This window comes from Paroedura picta, chromosome 4 (assembly GCF_049243985.1).
Source record: "Paroedura picta isolate Pp20150507F chromosome 4, Ppicta_v3.0, whole genome shotgun sequence".
NCBI lineage: Eukaryota > Metazoa > Chordata > Lepidosauria > Squamata > Gekkonidae > Paroedura > Paroedura picta.
In genome coordinates this window covers 13,245,865-13,270,499 of record NC_135372.1, presented here as the reverse complement: position 1 = coordinate 13,270,499, position 24,635 = coordinate 13,245,865, and the positions used below count along the sequence as shown (strand labels likewise).

The window sequence follows — 24,635 nt, the reverse complement described above, 5'->3', positions numbered from 1 at the left end:
AATCCGAAGAGAGCTTCAGCTATCACCTGAAGGTTATGACAAAAAAAAAATTGGCCCAACAGTACAGATTGAAGCAAGTTTGAGGCAAAAAGAACAAGATTTACTATAGAATTGATAGTACTGAATAGATAGTTCAAAAAAGGTAAACAATACTTTCCCACCTAAATATTATTCCATAAATCTATTGGTTTGATAAGATCCTCTTGTGGCGCAGGGTGGTAAGGCAGCAGACATGCTGTCTGAAGCTCTGACCACCAGGCTGGGAGTTTGATCCCAGCATCCGGCTCAAGGTTGACTCAGCCTTCTATTCTTCCGAGGTCAGTAAAATGAGTACCCTGCTTGCTGGGGGGTAAAAGGTAACGACTGGGGAAGGGTATGGCAAACCACCCTGTATTGAGTCTGCCAAGAAAACGCTAGAGGGCGTCACCCCAAGGGTCAGGCATGACTCGGTGCTTGCACAGGGGATACCTTTACCTTCCCCCCACCTTTATTGGTTTGATAAGAACTGATACATTCCAACAAAAATGGAAAGTCAGTCATGGAAAATCAATGGAATGCCCAGTGCAGTCGATTTTGACTTTGATCCAACCTTCCTGAGGACTTGACACTGCTTCCGAAGATTAATTTCTTCATAGGAGCTTCTGGTCAAAATCGATTATGCCGTAGGCCATTAGACTGACTCTCTGTGATTGTGTTTCCATCTTTGTTGGAATTTATCAGTTCTTATGAGACCAACAGATTTATGAAATAATTTCAGGGTGGAAAATATTATTTATCTTTTTGAAGGATTTGTTCAAGACTTTCAAGTATGCCTTGTTCTTTTCATCTCAGGCGGTTTTTCCATTGCTTCAGCCACCCGGAGGTTGGCAACCCAAGTCTTAAAGAGCTGCGCAAGCAGGCGGGAATGCGCAGGGGACTTTCTTTTCCTTAGCATGCGCATGGCTCATCAATATACATGTTGCCCACCAGTGTCCATCAGTTCCGTCAAGGAGCAAATCGGGGCTCCCTGGGGCCATTTCTATTTGGGAAAGTGGTGTGCAGGGAAGGTTGTGAAGCGCCTTCAGGCCATACACTGTGGCCCTAACATGAATGAGGCTCCAACTAAATTCGGAGCATGGTGTTCCCAGTGGAAGTCTGACTGAGGGGGCCCATGCAGTGGATCCATGGGGGCCATAAAGACTTTGGAAACTGTAAATTGATCAATTTTACTGGTTCATTTCTTCCCAGTCTTTTCCTTTGCTCTCTTTCTTGCTTGGATTTATAAATCCAGAACTTCCCAAGTATGGTCAAGGGCAGCCTGCAAGCAAGCAAGAAAACAGCCATACAAACAATGCTCACTATGCAGTCCTTTCTTTTCCAGCTGAGGACAGGAAATGTGTGCAGCTAGGGGAAACAGGAAAGGACGGGCGGTACGGATCTCAGCCAACATTGCTCTGCCAGCCTTGGGTCACTTTGGTGGCGTCGCTCAGACGGGTGGCCACATTTTAGCCACTGATGGGGGAGGTCCAAGAAGCAGGAATGGATAAGGTAAGCATGGGGATGGAGTATTGGGAGAGGGGCTTCTTGGTGCTGCTGATTTTGTGGTGTCTCCTTGATCATTTCTCTTCACCTCCACACTTGCTTCCGTCTTAGCACCTTTATTGGCATGATACAAAGAAGACCCGGTTGACAAGTTAGCAACAAACATACATTAGAGGAATTTTCAGTTAGTATCATAATTGCTCTGGCGAATAAACTGAACGCTCTGTAGAAATCTCGCTGTCTTCTCCGTTCTCTCAGGCTTCATGCCAACAAAAAGACTATAGAGTCTTATTGAATAAGATATAAAATTTCCATTGAAATTCATTAAAGGTGCTATAAAGCATCATATGAACCAAAGTCTCTATCACCAGCACCACACGAGCATAATCTCTCTTCAGCAGGTATCTCCTGGAATCCGCCTTCCAAAACTGCTGAAGGCATGACGTTGAACCTTGCCTGAGAGATGACTCTACACAGATTTGGACTAATTAAAATATTAACATTTGGCCCAGATGGGGGAAAACACCAAGGATCAGGAATCCACACTTAATTTAATGTCCATAAACAGTGACTATGTCTGATCCTCATCTCATGCCAGCCTTACCTATAGGAGGAGGGGACAGGTGGTGAACTATTTAGGATGACTCCGCCCCGAATCCACATTCTGTTTGAATTACCCCCCCCCCTCTGTTTTAGGGCTTTTCTCCCTTTTACACATATTTGTGTATTTGAGAGCAGTTCTGTCAAAGTTCTCTCAGGATATTCTCTCTCAGATTCACCAGCTATTACATATAGGTAGAGACTGGAGGTTGTTGCCAGGAAAGGCTAGTTAGGGTCAAGGTGCAGAAGGAACTGAACAATAAATATAGCTAAAATGGGAATTCCCAGACTTTTTTGGGCTGCCATCCCCTTGGCTGCCAGGACCCAAACCAGAGTGCCCCCCCCCCCAATACAAACACATGTCTTTCCTGGTATTCTGTCTACTGCAAATTCAAAACATACTATATTGTCTATGCTTCTTCTTTGGTTGTTGTGCAATGATCATAGTTTAATCTGGGAAATAATATATAAATTATTTGTGAAAGCCAGTTGTAAAAGCCACGTGTCCTCATGTGGGAGAAAGACAGATGGGGAAAGAGAGGCAAGCAATGGAAAACCCCATGGCCAGGAGCAAGCAGGAGAAGGCTTTTCCAGCCTCCCAAAGATGGAGACTTTGGGGGAAGGGTTGCCAGCCCTGGGTGAAGAAATTCCTGGAACCTGGGAAGGACGGAGTCTGAGGAGGGGAAGGAGCTCAGCAGGAATACGGTCCCCTCCAAGCCACCATCTGAAGCTGCCATTGTCTTCAGGAAGCTAAGCAGGGTCAGCACTGGGATGGGAGACCACCAAAGAAGTCAAGGGTTGCTACTACCCAGAGACAGGCAGTGGCAAGCCACCTTGGCACATCTTGCGCTAGGAAAACGCAGTCGAGGCAGGAAGCGTCGGACTACAGGCCCCCTACTGCCTTCAAATCCCTCACTGCCCCCAAGGCTGTCTTAACATCATTAGAGCCCCCCGGGCAAAGTAGTAGACTGGGGCCCAACCTACTCAACTGCTCACAAGAATAAAAATGTAAATTATTGATGAAAATCAAATTTATATTTATCAGTACCTCCAAAATGTTCACATCTCATATTAACAGCTTGTCCATTCACATATCACAAAATATCAATACATATCTAGATTAGTATGGGGCCCTTTGCTCGTGGGGCCCCCGGGCAATGACCCAGCATGCCCATGTGTTAAGACAGCCCTGACTGCCCCCAAATTCCTCCCCATCACTCTGGATCCTTCCAGCACCCAGGGTGGCAGGGGGATGTGTACTGTCCATTCTAGGAAACCCTAGATTAAAGCAATTGGTGAAACCTGTGAATAGCAGCCAATTAGCATATAACAATAAGAGAGCCAGTTCTGTTTGCCAGCCCATTAGTGGGCCCAGGAGGGGAGTAACCTTAAAAGGTGCCTCTTTCTCACACATAGGGTTGCCAGCCTCCAGGTGGGACCTGGCAATATCCTAAGATTACACTTTATCTCCAGATGACGGAGATCAGTCCTCCCTGGATGAAATGGCTGCTTTGAAGGGTGGACTTTATGGCATTGTAGCCCACTGCCCGAACCCCCATTCACACAGGCTCCATCCTCAAATCTCCAGAAATTTCCCAAACGAGAAACCACACTGAGTAGTGCCGACGCTGAAATTTCTCGCCATATGGTGATTATTTTATTTTCCTGGGCTCCAAGATCACTGCAGATGGGGACTGCAGCAAAGAAATTAAAAGACGCTTGCTCCTGGGGAGGAAAGCTATGGCAAATCTAGACAGCATCCTAAAAAGCAGAGACATCACCCTGCCAACAAAAGTGCGTCTAGTCAAGGCTATGGTCTTCCCATTTGCAATGTATGGCTGTGAAAGTTGGACCATAAGGAAGGCCGAGCGTCAAAGAATTGAGGCTGCTCTCCACCCCTGCCTTAAGGCCTCTCCACTTCACTCACTTTTGCCACCCTCCAATGCAGGAAACTCCACTCTGGATAACAAGGGGACATGTTTTCTTAAGAAGAGCCCTACTGGGTACCATGAAGTTAATCTAGCTCAGCATTTTCCTTCCAAACAGACATTAACCAAATGGTTTTCAGGTGGGTTATTGTGTTGGCCTGAAGCAACAGGACAAAGTCTGAGTCCAGGAGCACCTTTAAAGACAAACAGTGTTTTCTTAAAGGTATCCGCTTCCCTGTGCATGCACCCTTCTTCAGATCTCTTGAAGAATTGGCTCCACTAAACCCAATCTCCCTAGCCAAGAGCTGGTAGCACCGAAGGCACACCAAAGAACTCCGGATTAGCCTGGCACAGACACCCCCACCCACCACCTGCCCAACTTGTGCTATCTGTGAAGAGCAATTGAGCTGCCCTGCTCCTTCTCGGTTATTTTGGGAACAAAGGAAAGGCTTTGAGTGAGCAAAGGAGACAGGGCAAGACAAAAGCCTTCCTGTTTTCCAAGGGCTTGGTTTGCATCCGTCAATTCTCTCTGTGCAGAGATAACACTGACTTGAGAGCAGCCCCATCCCCAAGGGCTCCCCTGGAAGGTAATACTTGCAAAGGAGGAGCAAAAAAGAGTCAATTGGGCACCCTCAGACACCTGCCGAATCACTGCAAAGAATCGTCATAGTACGACCCTCTGGGATCATATCTAGATGTGATCCCAGATGGTTGTTAAGTCCTTAAGTGGTTGAGATGAGGTTGTTAAGTCCTTAAGACTGTTTCTGCACTGGGAATTTGCCTTGCCTTAGTGTTTGTCCAGTGGCAGAGCAAATTCCCAGTACCACTCAATGTCGACACTGGGCCAGGGCCATCCCAGGCATGGCTCGACTCAGGCCCTCCGTTGCCCCACGGCAAGGGAACACGGGTAGGATTTAATAGTGAAAATTATTATTATTATTTAGATGTAATTACTTTTTAAAAAAATTGTTAAACATTTATCAGGTAACATGACCATATATGTTGAAGTCAGGTATACCCCTTCCCCAAATGGCCAATGATAGGCCTGGAGGGGGTGGGGAGGGGCCCCACATGGGTGTGGGCACAGCTCTGCTTCCCAACCATATTCTGCATGATCGCGCCACTCCTGGTGTTTCTGGAAGCATGATGGATATTTCAGGAGTTTCTTAATAGTAAAAAAAAAATTGAGAAAGGCTGCCTGAAGTCCCTGTTGTGGCTAGAAATGGCATTAGCAGAGAGGAAGATGGAGGCCACCGGGTTCTTCTGGCTTTAAAAAAAAGGTTGCCAGCCTCCAGGTGAGACCTGGGGATCCCCCAGAATTACAACTCATCTCCAGTCTTCAGAGATCTGTTCCTCGGGAGAAAATGCTTGCTTTGCAGGGTGGACTCCAGGGCATTTCACCCCACCCTCTCCACTCCTAGATATCCAGATATGTCCCAACACGGTGCTGGCCACCTTACCAGTTAGTTGGCCAAAGGTGACGGTGTCTCTGAGTTATGGTTCTCCCATCAGGGACTGATGTGGCACTGAGGACTCATTGCCTTTCTGGACTGCTGGGTTGCCTCAGCTTTTCCTGTACTTGTAAATAATGATAATAATAAGAGTTGTTTTTGATTCCCTGCTTTTTGCTAAGCAAAGGAGTCTCAAAGTGGCTTCCAGTCGTCTTCTCTTCCTCTCCCCTCAACAGGTGCCCTGTCAGGTAGGTGGGGCTGAGAGAGCTCTGACAGAACTGCTCTGCAAGAACAGCTCTACCAGGACTTTGACTGGCACAAGGTTACGTGGCTGGCTTCACGTGAAGGAGTGAGGAATCGAACCCTGCTCTCCAGATTAGAGACTGCCACTCTTAATCCCTATACCAAGCTGGCTCTAATTACAACTAATTACACAGATGGCCTAACTCTCGATTCCCCTGTGACTGCTTGTCTTGCCTCCCAAACATTTTTTTGCACATGCCTAGTTTCCAATCTCTGGGTCTATGAGAACATTTCCTCCCCACAGAGGTGTCGATGAATTGTTGAAATCTTTCATCGCTGCAGTCAGCTGGTTGTTGTGGGTTTTCCAGGTTGTGCAGCCTTCGACAATTCATGCACTGACTGTGTTTGTGCACCCACCATGCCTGGACCACTCAGGTATACCTCCATCAACCCACCCCAAAGGTACTCTGTGATTCTCTACTCCCTTTACGGTCAACAGGGTAATCAAGAGCCTGCAGGTGAGACATTCATGGAAAAGACCTCAGACGAGGAAGAGATCCTGCGCTACGAGCAGGACATCACAGAACTGCTGCTCACCATCGCCAGCCTCCACGGCAAAATCGAACACCTGCAGCATCAGAAGGCCAGGTAAGTATACCCAGTAGACCTGACCTATGTAATGAAGTAGGACTACTGTGCAGGAAAAGTGTGTTTCCAACCAATAAAGACTGGAATGCAATTAAGAGATTTCTACGCTACCTGAAAGTTACTGTACACTTTATTTATTTAGATTTCTATACCGCCCATTTCTTTGCAGCTCTGGGCGGTTAAGCTGCCTGCCAACGACAGACCAAAGGCTAGAACCATATGCAGATTCACCCGGGGGGGGGAGGATGCTAGAAAATAGAAAATCCACCAGCAGAGAAGGAGCTGTAAGCTGGTTGCAATATCTACCACTGAAGCAAGATATACATCAGCCACACAAGGTTGTTAAGCAATACACCAGCTTCCCACAGACTCTCTTCATGAGAGCCAGCTTGGTGTTGTGGTTAAGAGTGGTGGCCTCTATTTGAAGAACTAGTTTTTTTTGGGGGGGGGCATCATTTGGACATGGAATTGGGGCCACTATGGGTGGGTAAGTAGTTGTATATTGCCTGCAGGGGGCTGGGCTAGATGACCCTGGAGGTACCTTCCAACTCTGATTTTATGATTCCCCACTCCTCCTCCACATGAGGCCAGCTGGGTAACCTTGAGTAGTCACAGTTCTCTCATATCTCTCTCAATGCCACCTACCTCATGGGGTGTCTGTTCATGATAGCTCCCAGCCTTCATTGAACTTCTCATGGCTTCAGCTTGGAAAGTGCTCTTATGTTATTATTATTATTATTATTATTATTATTATTATTATTATTATTATTATTATTATTATTATTATTATTATTATTATTATTATATTTTTAGCCCACTACTCCCGGAAAGCTCATGGTGGGTTACATTCAATAAAAATCCCAATAAAATACCCTTAAAAATACAACAATATCCTGACAAAAAACCAACATCCAAGACATATACAATGACATAACACAACTAAAATATCCCCCTAACAACCAACTCTGGGGGTGGCATGGAAAACGATCTCAACTGCCCATAGAATAGTCCATGAGGGGGGTCCAGATCGTCCTGGTGTGCTGGCCTCAACCATAAACCTGGCAGAAGAGCTCCCGTCTTGCAGGCCCTGCGGAACCCTGAAAGATCCCGCAGGGCCCTTAGCTCTTCCGGGAGCTTATTCCTCCAGGTAGGGGCCAGGACTGAAAAGGCCCTGGCCCTGGTCGAGGCTAAGTGCACTTCCCTGGGGCCGGGAATGACCAGTAAATTTCATCATGCTTCTCATTGTTTCGTTGACACGGGATTTTCTCGCTGAAAGAAGTGGGTAGCGCACGCTCTCCAAACTTGTACAATTGAGTTGGGAGTCTGAACTGCAGTAACAGGCCATGGTGATTCTTATGGGTTGCATGAGGTTGAAGTCACCTGTCCCTCGGCCCAGAACAGAGGCTGAGATCTGGGGCGTGGGAAATCCCAGAGATCAGGAGCTGCTCGGCTCAAATAACTCTCCTTGCTCGCAGAGAGGATGAGGACTTTTCTGACCTGGGCTCGGACTATACGGCAAGCCTCCCTCGATGCCCTTGGCGTTCCCCGAACTTGGCCCTGGCCCTGCCGCCCCCTGTCTCCAGAGAGGAAGGTAAGAAGGGCTTGCTGAACTTGCAGTTATGTACATGGCAGTGATGTGACGCTGATAATACTGGTTCTTCTGCATGTGCAAAAAGAGCCCTACCCTCCCAGGAAGGGCTCTGGTCAGGGGTTAAAAGCTGACCAATGGCAGAGAAAAGGCTGGATGAATGCAACATAGAACTGGCAGAGACCCAAGGGCCCTCAAGTTTGACCTAGGGTTGCCAGTTCCCCGCTGGCCTGTAGCATGTGCTGGATGTGCTACTAGGCTGCTTCTGGTTTCTGTCTGGAACATCCCTGGGGTACTGCCATTTGCTGATGGGACAAATAGCTACTCCCTGGGGCCACTTCAGGTCAAGGTAATGGTGGTAGAAGAGAGGAGGCTCAAGATCCTTATACCCTCACGCCTTATCCCTGGTTTTTAAAATATATATATATTTATTTTTAAGCATTAGAAAAGGTTGCATAGAAAGAAAGGAAGTTACAGAGCATTCATGTATCCCTCCCAGGAAGTTTGAAATTCTTCTAGTGGTCTCCGATTGACCAAGTTAATCAGTTCAGCCATATCAGCGAGGTCTCTAATTTTTTCCATCCATGCATTCATGGGTGGAAGTTCTTGCCTTTTCCAGCCTGAAGAAATTTGAAGTCTAGAAGCTGTGGATGCGTGGAAGGAAAGTCTTCCTTCTCGTTACAGTAAATCTGTAGGGGAAACACTTAATAATGTAGTTTTTTTTTAATCCAGAGGAAATTTGCCTTTCTAGGCAGTCACTAATTGATCATGAACTTTTATACAGTTTTTTAACAACTTTAAAAACTTTCCATCATACATGGGGAAAAAAACAGTATCACCACATCTCCAACATTTAGAATCAAATTGATGCCTGATCTGGATCATGCCTGCTCGTACCTGGGAACGAACCTGGTATTCATAGGCCCCATGAGCCATATGGGAGACATGAAGACTTCGTAACGTGTGAACAAGTCCTCCACTTTCTCCATGAATTTCTTTCTTTCTTAGCATGATGGCAGGTCTGGTGGAACCTCTCCATGTCAGTTTTCTGCTAGGCTGAAGCCCCCTCCCTCATTATCTCTAAGATTTACAAATCCCTCCCCTCCACCCCCATTACAGGCCATGCTGACCTTTTCCTTGATGTTCACAAAGCCATGACATCTCTCGAGAATGCTGTTTTATCCTGCCGGAGCCGTATCCCAAGCACAGAAGTCGAGTTGGAGGGATGCCCCCAGGTGGCTGAGGTGGGCTCTCTTAGATCCCTTTTGCTGCAGTCTCTTCTTGGGTATGTGTGTGTAGTGTGGTCAGGTTCCATCTGACTTATGGTGACCTTATGAATTAAGAAGCTCCCAAATGTCCCATTGCTGACAGCTTTGCTCAGGTCCTGCCTTAGTTGAGCCAGCCCATCTCCTGCTGGGTCTTACTCTTTTTCTATTGCCTTCAGTTTTCCTTTTGCCAGCAAGTCTTGCTTTCTCATAACACAGGCTTTCTCAGCCAGGGTTTTGTGGAAGATATTAAAACCAGAATTAAAGCCCATTTTATTATGAAATAAAATGGGCGCTAGGCCCCCCTCCCCCGGGAAGCCTTCTCAGGGCGAAGCTTTGCAGTGTGCAGCTCATCCAATGTCTGCGTAGGTTTGCCAGAGCCTGGGACAAGGTCTACAGACGTTCCAAGGAGACAACAAAGAACTGCTGCCCCAGCTGCACAGTCAAGAAGAGGCATCGGTGACTGGACTTCCACCGGAAGAGATAAGCAAGTACAAGAGAGAAATGGCCCTGTATGAGCAGAGGAACGCAGCCCTGAGGGTAGCTCTGGAAGGGAAGGACGAGGCCCTCCGCCGGTCAGAGACCACCCTCTGTGCATACCAGGAGGAGCGGGATAAGCTTCAGAGAAAGGTGACCGCAGAGAAACCCCAACAGTAGTAGTTCTTGGTATTTGAACATCTGAAGCTGCCTTAGGCCGAGTCCAACCACAGGTCCGACTGCCTCTGACAGGCAGCGACTCTCTCAGGCAAGGGTCCCCAACATAGCGCCCGTGGGCACCACAGTGCCTGCGGACTCTTTTTCTGGTGTCTGCAAAGTGCTTTTTGGAAAGTGGGCTGGGCCCACTGTGGATTTTATCCAGCAAGACTTCTGAATGGCCATCAATAATTTGATTGGCCATGTATAGTTTTAAAAACCATTGCTTTGGCCACCAGAGCCCAAATGTCTACACAAGTGTGTAGCAGAAGACAAGCTATGGCAGCCATTCTGTGGCTGGCCTCGCTTATTGCAGCAGCCATTTTCTGGGAGCCATTTTGTAGCTGTCCCTATCATGGTGGGCCAGAATTCCAAAGGCGCTCAAAGGATTGGGGACTCCTTTCCAGGGTCTTAGCCTTCATTTATATATGACAAACAAATTGTGTTTATTGGGGAATGGCACAAGTACTTCACATCACACCTGCAATGGGAGTTTTATCCCTCTCCACTAGACACACACTGGCTAGTGAGTGTTTTATTTATTTATTTATTTATTTAGATTTATATGGTTTGTGGGACCAAAGCATTGATTTCCCCAAAAGCAGTTGAATTCCCCCAAATCAGTCTCTTTGTTGAGTGTCTAGTGGGGAGGGATAAAATTCCCATTGCAGAGCAAGAAAAACAAGGGAATGGTATCTTTGCTAAAACTGGATTGTGTCTGTATGTAGACCCAAACCCCTTCCCTCACTAGCGCCTGCCCAAGATTGCCCCTTGTGTTCACAAGCCTCTTTGTGGTCCACCGTATACTGGGCCAGCTGTCAGAGGCTCAGAAAATTCCACACACTAGCGCCACTCCAGTTGGGGTGGGGCACAGTATTTGCGGGGCCTCCAATGGCTGCCTCAGTGCTGGAAGAGGCCTGTGAATGCTGGCACCACCCTGGTTGGGAAACTGTGCAGCATTTTCAGAGCATCCCCCCCCCCCAACAGGTGGTACCAAGGCCCGTACAGGCTGCTGGGGAGGGCAGGGGTGTTTGGGCCAGAGGTAGGTGGGGGGGGGCATTTGGTTGGTTGTGGGGCCTTTCTGGCCCCTCTGAAGTCATGTGGGCCTCACAGTGGCCTGTCCAAGCTGCTGTGGGCCGCCTTGTGCTGGCAGGTGGCCATCTCCTGGTCTTCCACCCCCAACCCCAGGATCTCAGCTGCATTGGCCTCCCTGGGATATTGGAGGCAGTCAGGGGTGGGGTTCTCTGGGTCGAGTGATGACCCGGATGGCCAAGTAGAAGGAGAAGGCAGTTAGGGACAATGCACAGCCTACCTGATGGGCCCTCGGGGTACTACTTGCCCTGGAGGACCAATCAGGTAGGCTATGAGTCATCTGGGTGTATCCTTTTATCATCTTTATTATGTTTTATGATTGCAGTCCAGGAGTGAAAAGAAACTTTAACTTCTTGCCCATACTGTCTGTCTTGGGGTCTCAGAACAGAAGCTGAGAGGTATTGTTTTAGCAAGTTATGTACCGTACCAGGCCATACTGTCTGTTTTTCAACTCTGCTACAGTCTTGTTCGATGAGGTGTACACATTTTCATGAATGAATTCATCAACTTGGCATATGAGACAAAGATACCTCTCCTCTTCCGCTAACATGTCAGGTACACTCTCAGAGCCAGCTAAGCCAGTGGCAGGTTCCATCAGCTAATTTTGCTTCGAACAACACAGGATCTTCTTTGGCATCTCCCGAATCACCTCAATGGCGCAGGGACTCGGAGTGGCAATGTCACAAGGGGTGTTCATCTCTCATTGCAGGTCAAAGAACTGCAGGATGCTGTCGGCAGGTTCGAGAACCGTGTGGATAGATTGGCCAGCCTTGATCAAGAAGGAGGGCTGTGGGGGTTGCAGGTGAGTGCTGGGTATTTATAGGTCAGCGACTTAACTACTGCTCTAGAAAAGATCCATGACCATCCAGCCATGTTAAACAACCGCTCAGTCCCCTTATTCATGTATATAGAACAGGGATAGTCAAACTGCGGCCCTCCAGATGTCCATGGACTACAATTCCCAGGAGCCCCTGCCAGTATTTGCTGAATTCGCTGGCAGGGGCTCCTGGGAACTGTAGTCCATGGACATCTGGAGGGCTGCAGTTTGACTACCCCTGATATAGAAGATAGAAGATGATACTCTAATTCTGGCCAGAACACTAATTGGCCTTAAAATTAACCCGCAACATTATATTTAAACCGTGCTTGAAGGGCGGTATAAACATCGAATGAATGAATGAATGAATGAATGAATGAATGAATGAATGAAATCTCCAGGCTTTTATCAACTACTGTTAACAACACTGTCTCATCAATACAGACAGATACAAAGTCATGATATTCACTAAATCCTGCCATCCTGATAGAAAGCAACTGAGCTGGCCAATAGCCCCACCTTGTGTTCTTTGCCTGTGCTGCAAAATGCTATTGTCTTTTCCTCTGCACTCTGCAGCTTGTTTTCAGCAGTAAGCTCAGTCATTCTGAGTCAGGGTCACTAGTAACCCCAGGGTTACTTCAGAGCCCCAGAGGGGTTACTCCAGTATGGCTGTAGGGTGGCCCCAGAAAATGGAATAAGGGGTAAAGAATCCAGGTCATTGGCCTGATCACCCTCCCAGCCTCTGAGGAGAAGGTATTTAACATTATGTAATTCTATTGTTTTTCTTTGCACAATTCTTTGCACAGGAGTTTGTGGACTTGTTCCCCTTGCATTGGTTCTTTTGTTTTGCTGCAGCTTAATAAAAACTCATAAAAGGTTTTCCTGTTTAGCATGGTTTTGGGCCTATTCGTGTTAGGCGAACAACTCTGGAGGGGAGCTGTTTGCACCTTTCTGCCTGCACTAGTTCTAGAAAAGGCAAGGTAGAATGCCCTATTCTTCTCTGTGTTAGCAAGACAGGAAGAGCACCCTTGTTCCAATCTGTGAAAGATGTAGCATTTAGTTTTAGCCTTAGATCTCTGGTTTCTGGCTAAAAGTCATTCTGAATCAAATGAAAAGATATTCCTACATCTTGCAAAATAATCCCTAAAGGACATGGAATGGCCCCCAGACTGATACTTCACCTAGGAATTGTCAAATTTCTCTGCAGGATCCAGTAGCTGTGGCCCAGAACTTGCTCCACTGCTTCCAGCGCTCCTCCAGCACCCACCCCATGTTCTCGCTCTTCTCCCATCAGGGGCCTATGGAGACCCACACAAAAGAAATGGACGCCCAAGTCCAGCAGCTCCATGGGTAAGGGTATTCGAATAATCTCGTAGTCACCTCTCACAATTCACATTCTCTTCTTGCTTCACTGCAAACTCGTTTCATTTCTGAAATAGAGGGAAGGTTTCAGAATGGGAGGCAAGAGGATCACAGTTAGTAGTGTAGCTCCACGGCTGAACCACTGCATGCAAAAAGTCCCAAATTCAATCCCTGTCAGAACTATCAGACTGGACTGTATTCTAGAGGGGATTAATAAATTCTGGATTAGTGTTCGGCAACTTCCCTTTGCATGTCCACAAGCAGAAACCTCCCCGCTACTGATAATCTTTTAAAGCCAAAACGGGAGAAGTCTTCCTTTGTGTTTTTTCAGGGGTGTCTCCAATTGTAAAGGAATACACAATATGGGTCTGCCCTCCCGTCCTCAGGTTTGTCGAAAAGCTGAAATGCCTCAACCAGCTTCTTTCGGCCGTGCTGCAGGAGTGCAAGAGCGACTCGGAACACCTCAGCATGCTGCTGAACCGCCAAGAGTCCAATACCACAGCCCTCCACTTGGCTGCCCAGTACAGGTGAGGGTTAAGTTGGGGTTAACCTGCTCCTGGGCTCAGCGACAGCTCTCACCCTATCACTCTCCACCCAGTTATATCCCGTAACGGTGAGGGTTAGGGTGTTAAGGACTAGTATCTGGGGAACCCACATTCAAACTGCACTTCTGCTATGGAAGCTCACTGGGGAACCTTGAGCCAATAACCCATTCTCAGCCTGACCCCCACCTCACAGGTGAGGATAAAATGGAAGAGAAGAAAACACTGGTGGGGGTACAAATGAAATGAATAAAAATCCCTCTGCCGCACTTTTGGGAAGAGTCAGCAGAGCGGGTATGTTTAACTCTTCCCTCTCTCTTGTCTTCTTCCTCTCTTCTGGGACCCGTCAGCGAACGGTGCGCAGAGGCCTACGAGGTCCTCTGGTCACTGACCGAAGCACAGGAGCCGCCCGGGAAGAAATCGGCCAAGGATGGAGATGTCCCTGTGACAGGTCAGCCAGTGAGTTGGAAGAGAACCATGCAGGCCTTGAGGGTTTTATCCTATCAGGCCTTCCCCAGGGTTACATGGCCTTTCCCAAAAGTTCGGATATATCACTAGACATCACTGGAGTCCCTTTTCCCTGTTGTCTATAGGCCTAGTCTCTATAGGCCTAGCCCATTTCCCCTATAGGCCTAGTCTCTTTCCCCACAATCAAAATGGTCAATGATTGATTGATCAGTTGATCGGTTGGCTCCCACATTTTACTTCCATGCCCACTTCTCTGAAGGGGCATGTCACCACTTGCATGGTTTCTCATAATCTTAAAAATATTTCTGGGGTTCCTCCACAGTCAAAGGGTTGAAAAAGGCTGGGCTATACTGTGCAGTCTCAATGTATAAATGCAGAGGTGCTAGAACTTCCTCCTGATCAACGGAGCATAGGGTATAAAGCCCCGTCGTTCCCTTGGGTGCTAAAATCCATGAAAAAGACCATCTCCCAGGCAATGTGCAGATACCCTGCCCCCCTCCTCTACCGGTCCTGCACAGAGACAACAGCAGTTCTTTCCCTTCTGCACTGCCACAGTGACTGACCTCTTGTGGTCCCCTTCCTCCAGCTCCAGGTGACCTCGGCTGGGTCTGTCATGAGATGAAAATGGCGGTGATAAATGAAGCTGTAAGATCGTGGAGAAGAGGCGATGCAAGCAATGAGGAGAGATCCGGGTGCGCTGACTTCAAGCAGAGGTACTCAAGGGTGGATTGTCCTTAGATGAGGAACTGAGTTGGGCAGGCCTGGTTTAAGGATTTGCTGGGCCTGTAGCAGGAGAGCCAATTCAAGATTTGTGGGGCCTGGCAGATGACAACTGGTTCTGCGATTTGGGCTGCATTGAGTACCCATAGGGGTCCCCTCCCAGGGATAGTCAGAACTTTGGAAACAACTGACAGCTTCACTTTGCTGAAAACATTTCTCAAACCTTGGTGGAACACACAAGCGCAATGCCCCAATATCCAATACAGGCATGACAACAGGGGAATCTGATTGAGGAAGGCAATCAACTTCTTGCAAGTTTTCCCCGGTGAGATTTGTCTGTTATCGAAAGACCACAACAAGAGTTGGTTCTCGTTGCAGCTCCCAAGCGCCAAGTGCTTTGAAGGTGGACAGAAAGGAGGTTTTGCAAGAATACATCAGGCGCCTGAGGGCCGAGCAGGCCTCTCTGAAGCTCCCCGCCTCACGGGCACCCCCCAGGGCTGACTCTGTGGCCGCCAGAATTAACACAGCGATCGGAGCCAAGGTGGCAGAGGTGCAGAGAGCTTTGTGTGATGTTCCTCCCATGGAGGTTGCCAGTCCCAAGATGGAGAAGTCACATCTGGTGCAAGAACTGCAGACGAGCAGGGTAAGCGAGAACCACATGTGGGTGGGGTGTGGCTCCCCAAATCACTGAGGAGCAGGAAATCCCAAAGATAGCCTGTTTCCTTTTGAGTTAGGGAGGATTAAAGGTAAAGGTATCCCCTGTGCAAGCACAGGATCATGTCTGATCCTTGGGGTGATGCCATCTAGCGTTTTCTTGGCAGACTCAGTACGGGGTGGTTTGCCAGTGCCTTCCCCAGTCATTACCGTTTACCCCCCAGCAAGCAAGCTGGGTACTCATTTTACCGACCTCGGAAGGATGGAAGGCTGAGTCAACGTTGAGCTAGCTGCTGGGATTGAACTCCCAGCCTCATGGACAGAGCTTCGGACAGCATGTCTGCTGCTTTGCCCAACAAGAGGGAGGAATAGAGCCCCCCATTTGGTCCCGTTCAGTCCAGAATGCTCCACTCCACTTCTCCTAAATCCAGGTTTCACAAGGGGATTGAGTCATACATTGCAAAGTCCTCGTATCACCCTGGTCCTATTTACATATTTCATAGAATCATAGAATAATAGAATTGGAAGGAACCTCCTGGGTTATCTAGTCCCACCCCCTGCACTATGCAGGACACTCACAACCCTATCAATGAATTCTGTGCTTGGAACTAAATTTCCTAGTAAGCAGAGACCCAATTTGGGCTGCAGATTAAATTCTGAGCATAGAACTGCCAGAATGCCACCACTGATGGGGCCCAAAGGGACGGGGACATTGTAATGCACAGAGATCGGCCCTAGGGGAATCTTTCCCCCTGCATCTTCTTTCAAAACTGGTTTTAGTCATCCACCAATTTGCACTGTTTGTGTGATGCATTCATTAGCTTATTAATTAATATCTGTTTTTGTTGACATTGGCATCTCAGGAAGCTCTGGCTGACTTAAATATCCAACAGCACTTAATGGGGAAAGAGAAGCAAGGCCTGGAACTCCGGACATATACCCTGAAGGCCCATGAGGCTGCTTGCTTGTTAATCATTCGGATTCTGCAAGGGGACTGCAAGAAGAGCGAGGGGCAGCAATCCGGACCTTCTGGCAGCAGCAGCAGCAGCAGCAGCAGCAGCTCCAGTGATGAAGACCTAAGGGTAAGGAAACTGCTGTTTTTTTTCAGGGATATGAGAAAGGGACCAGCGCTACGAAGCAAATGGAATTAAATGTTTGCATTTTCAAAATAGTCATTGTTTCTCGAAGAAGAGAAGAAGCAGGAGTTGAGATGGCTAGAGCGGATTTGGAGGAAGCCTCATGACGAGGCATCAAGAACATCTTATAGGACATTTATGAAGCCTATGACATTGCAGTGGAAACCACAAAGGAGTACTTTGTGGCTTCCATTACATTCTCTACCTCATGCCGGGCTCAGTTATTTAGAATGATTTGATCACTTATTACCCTATGTTGAACAACACAGGCACCAGGACAGATCCCTGGGGAACTCCACTTGCCACTCTTCTCCAAGAGGATGCTGAACCATTAACAAATACCCTTTGGGTACAGTCTGTCAACCAGTTATTGATCCACCTGAGAGAATTAGGATCCATACCGCATTTTACCAACTTGTCAATAAGAATATCATGTGGAACCTTATCAAACTGAAATCCAGATAAACTGTGTCCAGCAAGGTAGTCACTTTCTCGAAAAAAGAGATAAGGTTGGTCTGACATGATTTGTTCTTGCAAAACCCATGCGGAGTCTTAGAAACCACAGCTCTCAGTTCCAGCTGCTCAAGGACTGACTGATGATTTGTTCCAAAATTTTGCCAGCTACAGATGTCAAGCTGACAGAGGTCGATAGTTACCCGGGTCTTCTTTTTTCCCTTTCTTGAAGATGGGGACAACATTTGCCCACTTCCAGTCATCTGGCACCTCACCTGTTCTCCAAGAAGTGTCAAAAATAATAGACAGAGGTTCAGAGATGACATCTGCACGTTCTTTTAGTACTCTCGGGTGCAATTCATCTGGCCCAGAAGACTATGTTACATTTAAAGAAACTAGGGTGTAAACTGCACGGAGCTTTTATTCCAACCCCAGATTGATTCAGTCCCTGCCCTCTACACAGAATGCGATTTCTGTTTGGATTTTAGGCGATGTTAATTTTCCTTCTGCGGCAAGAAGGATTGATCCGGAGTGACCCTACCTTTATTGTGTGATATCTCAGACTGCTTTTAATCCTGGATATCAGCTTGGAAAAGAAAGCTCCATGGTAGAGAACCTCTGATAGGCTACACCTGGTCATGTGACACGCTTGACTTAAAGGAGAAGCCCCTAATTTCTCTCAACTTCTGTCAGTCCTGGATTTTTCCTCCCTCCTCTGCCTTTTTCGATCCTCTCCCCCTCCCCTCCAAGAAAAGAAAGAGGCTCCCTGCCTGACTCCTCTCCCCGCCCCCTTCAAGAAAAGAAAGAAAGAGGCTTGGCTCCCCCCCCACCTTCTGAGCCCCTCTAACCACGTGCAGAAGACTTTCCTGTTTCAATGGGGGGGGGGGAGATCCGAGTTCAAAGTGATCTGAATTCAACAGGATTGACAATGGAATAAACAAAGTAAGTGCAGACTCTGCCTAGGTGTTTGTGAACTTCCCCAACAGTGATCCTAGGGCACCATTCCCATCTCCCCTGTTGTGTTATGTTCTTTCCACATTGAGCACTATTTCCCTCACAAGAGAAAACTGAGGAGAAATAGGAGTTAAGCAGTTCAGCCCCCTCTTCATCATCTGTTATAATTTTACTTCCTTGTCCTAGCAGTAGTCCTACCATATCCCTAGTCCTTTTATTACTTGAAATATAGCTAAAGGAGCCTTTTTTTTTTTGCTATGTTTAGCACTTCTTGCTAGCCTACGCGCAAATTGAGCTTTAGCTTTTCTAACATCCCTACAAATACTGGTTATTTGTTTATACTCATCCTTGGTAATAAGGCCTTCCCTGCCATTTCTCGGAGAGTGAGCCTCTGTTTTGTATCTTCCCTCTTTCATTATGCTTAGGACTACATTCCCATGCGTACCTCCAAAGGGACCCATTTCTGTTCAGTTCCAGACGCGGGCAGAAGGCAGCCTGCCGCAGAGCCGGGGGCACAGACCATGGAGCTCTGCCAGACTCTGGCTCGGTAAGTGCAATCCCTTCCCTGACCTGAAGCTGGCGCCTCTCCAACAGCCAGCTCCCCAGCCAGATTCATCCACCTGCTTCCAGACTGCATCCAGTCACATTCTTTGAAACCATGTATCATAAGCAGCCAGTCAGAAGGGTTTGGGGAGGAGCTATTCCTCAGTAGATAGAGTACCCACTTGGCACACTAAAGGTCCCCGGGTCAGTCACTAGTAGTTCCAGACGAATGGAGCAAACATTCCCAGCAATGTTCTGGGTCCAACAAGAGAGACTATCGCTCAGCGATTTGGATGCAAAAGGTTGTGTGTTCAGTCCCTACTGTCTCGAAGGACTTCAGGTTTCAGGAAAGACTTTTCTCTGACTGAGAGCCTGGAGATCCACTGCTACCCAGTGGAGAGAACACTCCTATAGCCTGACTAGGCATAAGACGATCTCACAGGCTCATGAGTCAAAATCCAGAGCTGTGCCTTCTGCTAGGAGTGGTGGAGCATGAGTTGTGGCTCAACTTTGTTGAGTGCTTAGGAGTGGGGACTTCTAATCTGGCAAGCCAGTTTGATTCTGCACTCCCCCACATGCAGCCAGCTGGGTGACCTTGGGCTGGCCACAGCACTGATAAAGCTGTTCTCACTGAGCAGGAATATCAGGGCTCTCTCAGCCCCACCCCTCCCTCACAGGGTGTCTGTTGTGGGGAGAGGAAAGGGAAGATGATTGTAAGCTGCTTTGAGTCTCCTTCAGGTAGAGAAAAGCAGCATATAAAATCCAACTCTTCTTCTTCAGTAATATCAGGGCTCTCTCAGCCTCACCTCCTTCACAGGGTGTCTGCTGTGGGGAGAGGAAAGGGAAGGCGATTGTAAGCCACTTTGAGACTCCTTTGAGCAGAGAAAAGCGGCATATAAAATCCAACTCTTGTTGTTGTCCTGTCAAAAAGTTTGCAATAATCTCCAGCAACACCAATTAAAAGAAACTGGCAGAGGGGGTTGTGAGAGCCAGCTTGGTGCCGTGGTTAGAACCGGTGGCTTCTAATCTGGCAAACTGGGTTGGATTTCCTATTCTTCCTCATGGAGCCAGCTGGGGTGGCCTTGGGCCATTCCCAGTCCTGTTACAACTGGTGTTGCCAGGGATTATGTGACCTTTTGCCTGCCAAGCAGAGGCTCTTCCCCAGGAAAGGTGGAATAAACAAGAAACCAACAAACAGTTGATGAGTCTGGAGACCAGTTGTGATTCCCCAGTCTGGAGGTTGGCAACCGTAGTGGGAAGCCGTCCAGGGTGAAGTTTAGACATTACAGCCTCAAGGCTGTAAATGCAAGAACCACAATCCCATTTCTTTTTCCTTCTGTGTCAATGGCAGGAACAGGGAATTGAAGAGTCAGATCCAGTCGCTTCTCAGAGAGCTGGAGGAAGAACTGGGAGACTGCCGGGTTCAGGAGATGCAGCTGACGGAGCTCACCAGGGATTTCTTCAAAGCACATAGGTAGTGCTGGGGAGTCTCATCCAAGAACATCAGAAGAGCCCTTTCTGGATCAGACCGGGGGGCCATTTGCATCCTGTTTGTCTCCGGATGTCCCTCAAAGGTCTACAAGCTGGGCGCAGAAGCTCTGGTGCTACAGATCCCATGAAACCTTAAACCAGTACTGGTGGACCCGCTTCCACATGTGGGCCCATCATCTCCCCCCCCCACACCTGCTTGCAGGCAGAGATTTCCATGGCTCATCGATGTTTTCCAGGCTGCTGCAAGAAGCCCTGGGTCCTGCCTCCTGCTTGGTTTCCGTCCTAATCCAGCCCATCCTTTCTCTTGGCAGTGCGATGGTCCATGCTTATCGGAATGCTCGGAGGAAACAGGGAGCCCAGATGCACCAGCTGGAGACCCAGATTGGCTTGATGAGTCGTCGGCAGGCAGCGCACTTGGAGTCGCTGATGCACACACTACAGAAGTTGGAGAGCCAAGCGGAAGGCCGCCCCCCCCCAGGGAGGCTCAGTGCCTGTGCATGAGATGCCCAGCCCTGCGAGGCAGGATTGCAACTCCAGAGCATGCCTCGCAACAGATGCTGACCTCAGTGTGGAATAACCTCATTGACTTCTGCTGGATCAGGCCAAGGTCTAGACCCCCAAATTTGGCTGCCTGTGGGAAGCTCACAAGCGGGCCAGGAAGAGAGCTGGTTTTCCCAGGGGCTCATCCCCAGCAATTGTGATTCAGAGGTACACTGCCTTGGAATGTGGAGGCTTGATTTGGCCTGATCAGTAGATCTGTCCTCTGAATTTCTTGGATTGCCATAGAATAAGCACAACTGTAGCCTAGCATCCTGTCTCCAGTGGTGATCAGCTAGACACCCACTAGCAGAGTAGAAGGACCTCAGCCCTTCTCTCATCTGTTAAGCCCTTTAGGAATATTCAGGGGTAGATTGCCTGCATTTTGGACCTAATACCAGCAAGCAAATCAAACTCCCACTAGAGGGTGCACATGAGCCAAGCAAGTGCAGGCTTATTGGAAATACTGAGGAGCACATGCAGGAATTTCACCAAAAGTAGCAACTAGCATTCTTTAAAGGCGACTGGAACGATCCATACAGAGCAGGGGTGGGCAAACTGTGGCTCTCCAGATGTCCATGGACTACAATTCCCATGAGCCCCTGGCATGCTGGAAGGGGCTCATGGGAATTGTAGTCCATGGACATCTGGAGAGCCACAGTTTGCCCACCCCTGCCATAGAGGAAGAGAACAGGTCTGTCAAGGTGCGTCGCCTGTAAAGTACTTGTCTGTTTTCATGTATAGCTGGCCTTTTTGGCTGAGACACGGCACACAGGTTGATAGAGCTCCCATCTCCAGAAGCAGTCTACCTTTGTAGAAGACAAGGGAGAGGCAACTAGTTTTCCTGCCCTGCTTGTGGGTGTCCTGATGGAAGCTGGCTGTTAGAAACAGTATGTCTTGGGCTGGTCTGTTGTGACATATTAACGGGGAAGTAGGCAGATTTGTGAAGGATCAATGTATGAAGAGTAAGCATTCCCAATAGACTGAAGCCTCCATTTTTAGGGGCAGGCCATCTGCTTGGCAGGCAAGGGAAGGACAATTCTTTACATGTACCTGCTTTTGGACCTCCTACAGCCAGGAGATTTTTCCCCCCCTAATCAATTCAGCTCACGCTATATACTGTTGTGCTGATACAGTGCCTGCTTCCTCCACAAAGAGGGTGCCTGGATCACACCACCACATGTTTCCTTTTTTGACCAAGTAACAGGTTTGCTGGATCGGGGAAATTTGGTTGATGTCATTTACTTGGATTTTAGTAAAGCTTTTGACAAGGTTCCCCATGATGTTCTGATGGATAAGTTGAAGGACTGCAATCTGGATTTTCAGATCGTTAGGTGGATAGGGAATTGGTTAGAGAACCGCACTCAAAGAGTTGTTGTCAATGGTTTCATCAGACTGGAGAGAGGTGAGTAGCGGGGTACCTGAGGGTTCGGTGCTCGGCCCGGTACTTTTTAACATATTTATTAATGATCTAGATGAGGGGGTGGAGGGACTACTCATCAAGTTTGCAGATGACACCAAAGTGGGAGGACTGGCAAATACTCCGGAAGATAGAGACAGAGTTCAACGAGATCTGAACACAATAGAAAAATGGGCAAATGAGAACAAGATGCAATTTAATAAAGATAAGTGTAAAGTTCTGCATCTGGGTCAGAAAAATGAAAAGCATGCCTACTGGATGGGGGATACGCTTCTAGGTAGCACTGTGTGTGAACAAGACCTTGGGGTACTTGTGGATTGTAAACTAAACATGAGCAGGCAGTGTGATGCAGCGGTAAAAAAGGCAAATGTCATTTTGGGCTGTATCAACAGAGGCATCACATCAAAATCACAAGATGTCATAGTCCCATTGTATACGGCACTGGTCAGACCACACCTGGAGTACTGGAGGCCTCACTTCAAGAAGGACATCGATAAAATTGAAAGGGTACAGAGGAGAGCGACGAAGATGATCTGGGGCCAAGGGACCAAGCCCTATGAAGATAGGTTGAGGGACTTGGGAATGTTCAGCCTGGAGAAAAGGAGGTTGAGAGGGGACATGATAGCCCTCTTTAAGTATTTGAAAGGTTGTCACTTGGAGGAGGGCAGGATGCTGTTTCTGCTGGCTGCAGAGGAAAGGACACGCAGTAATGGGTTTAAACTTCAAGTACAATGATATAGGCTAGATATCAGGAAAAAGTTTTTCACAGTCAGAGTAGTTCAGCAGTGGAATAGGCTGCCTAAGGAGGTGGTGAGCGCCCCCCCTCACTGGAAGTCTTCAAGCAAAGGTTGGATACACACGTTTCTTGGATGCTTTAGGATGCTTAGGGCTAATCCTGCGTTGAGCAGGGGGTTGGACTAGATGGCCTGTATGGCCCCTTCCAACTCTATGATTCTATGTGCTGTAGAACTAGGGTTGCCAGACTCCAGCTGGGCCCTGGAGCCCACTTGCTTTTACAACTGATCTTCAGACTACAGAATCAGTTCCCCTGGAGCAGGGGTAGTCAAACTGCGGCCCTCCAGATGTCCATGGACTACAATTCCCAGGAGCCCCCTGCCAGCAAATGCTGGCAGGGGGCTCCTGGGAATTGTAGTCCATGGACATCTGGAGGGCCACAGTTTGACTACCCCTGCCCTGGAGCAAACAGCTGCTTTGGAGGATGAACTCTGAGACATGGCACCCTGTGTGACCCGCACACAAACCTGCTTCCCAAAGCCCACATTCTCCAGGCTCAACCCTGCAATATCTCCCAAGTATTTCCCAACCCAGAGCTGGCAACTCTACGTAGGCCTGAATTCCAATGCGCTTTTTATTAGCCAGTTCATTTTGCAATCACCGCCGGTATTTGCTTCTGCCACACAACCTCTGCCCCTCGTAAAACAATCAAAAGAAAAAGTGCCAGAGGGCAGGCCGCTTCAAAAACCACCGAACAGATTCAAGAAATGCATGCAGAAAGGCAGGAAATCTTGCACTGGGAGCAAGCAGGCCTGCTCGAAGGCTTCACCCAGTTCTGCATTGGAAGGCCAGTCCTTGACACAGAAATTTCGATGTCTTCTGCATTTTATGCAAGACTTGTAGTTGAAATTCAGACCAGGCTTGCATTTTTAAAAAAACGTTATTTATCATCTGCTTTTTCTCCTAGTGAATCTGTGCCACACAGTGCATTAGGATTTTAGAAGTATAGACTCAACAAAAAGCATGAATGAGCCCTTTTCAACTGCTGATTTTTCAGACTTTGAGATATCAGGAAGTGATGTCAGCTGGCCACACCTCTCTGCCACGCCCCCAGAAGTGAAAGGAGGGGGGGTAAAGTTTAAATAGCTCGGGTCCCTCCCCACCACCCCCAGGCCCTTAATTGGCCACCTTGGGAGGGGGCAGGTCAGCCTGTCCAAGTAAGGATAGCATTTTTTAAAGCCCCTTTCCTTTTTGTTTGGAGTTGGAAGGCAGGTACAGTGTGGGAGGGCTCTCTCCAGCCACCATTTTGGAAACCTCAAGGGGCAGTTGGGAAGCCCTGGCGTAAATATTTGCACGAACAAGAAAAAAAATGCATGACACAATAAATTCTAAATAATTCATTTCACCTGTCACAATATAGACTTCTCTTTCAACTGGAGGCCAACATGAAGCTGAGCAGGAAGAAAAGTATCTTGTCTTCAATACTTTTAGTAGTGATCATCAGACCCAGCCAAAATGGGTATCCCGGGTGATAGCTGGTTGTGTTGTTGGACTTCCTCAGTGGTATAATAATTGCACATGACCAATAAATTCAGGCCGAGCTCAACGTCTCTCGGGGAACACAAAGCAGGAAGGTGAGTCATTGTCCTCACAAGTAAATGAGACAAGCCGTCTCTTGCTCTTTGTTTCCTCTCCCTTCTCGGAGGATCTCTACCATCACCACCAACCCTGTGAAGTGGGCCAGGCTGACCCAAATGACATAGCTCTTGCTTGG

At 48.0% G+C, this 24,635-nt stretch overlaps 1 protein-coding gene across 1 annotated transcript; it reads left to right on the top strand.

Annotated features, from left to right (window-relative positions):
* The first annotated feature begins 1,412 nt into the window (after positions 1 to 1,412).
* On the top strand, positions 1,413 to 21,278 carry USHBP1 (USH1 protein network component harmonin binding protein 1). The gene is made up of 15 exons (XM_077331967.1): positions 1,413 to 1,527; positions 6,243 to 6,391; positions 7,867 to 7,982; positions 9,099 to 9,223; positions 9,614 to 9,874; positions 11,739 to 11,831; positions 13,054 to 13,196; positions 13,595 to 13,735; positions 14,101 to 14,201; positions 14,805 to 14,931; positions 15,317 to 15,581; positions 16,456 to 16,674; positions 18,561 to 18,682; positions 20,030 to 20,152; positions 20,481 to 21,278. Exons 1-15 carry the CDS (start codon positions 1,495 to 1,497, stop codon positions 20,668 to 20,670), a joined length of 2,208 nt encoding a protein of 735 aa, XP_077188082.1. The 5' UTR covers positions 1,413 to 1,494; the 3' UTR covers positions 20,671 to 21,278.
* Positions 21,279 to 24,635: the final 3,357 nt, after the last annotated feature.

Bases quoted from the DNA above. Each gene is read 5' to 3' on its own strand.
- USHBP1 (XM_077331967.1), top strand. From the start codon at position 1,495: ATGGGGGAGGTCCAAGAAGCAGGAATGGATAAG. The intron at 1,528-6,242 runs GTAAGCATGGGG...TACGGTCAACAG, and splicing joins AAGAAGCAGGAATGGATAAG to GGTAATCAAGAGCCTGCAGG. The intron at 14,932-15,316 runs GTACTCAAGGGT...TTCTCGTTGCAG, and splicing joins TGCGCTGACTTCAAGCAGAG to CTCCCAAGCGCCAAGTGCTT.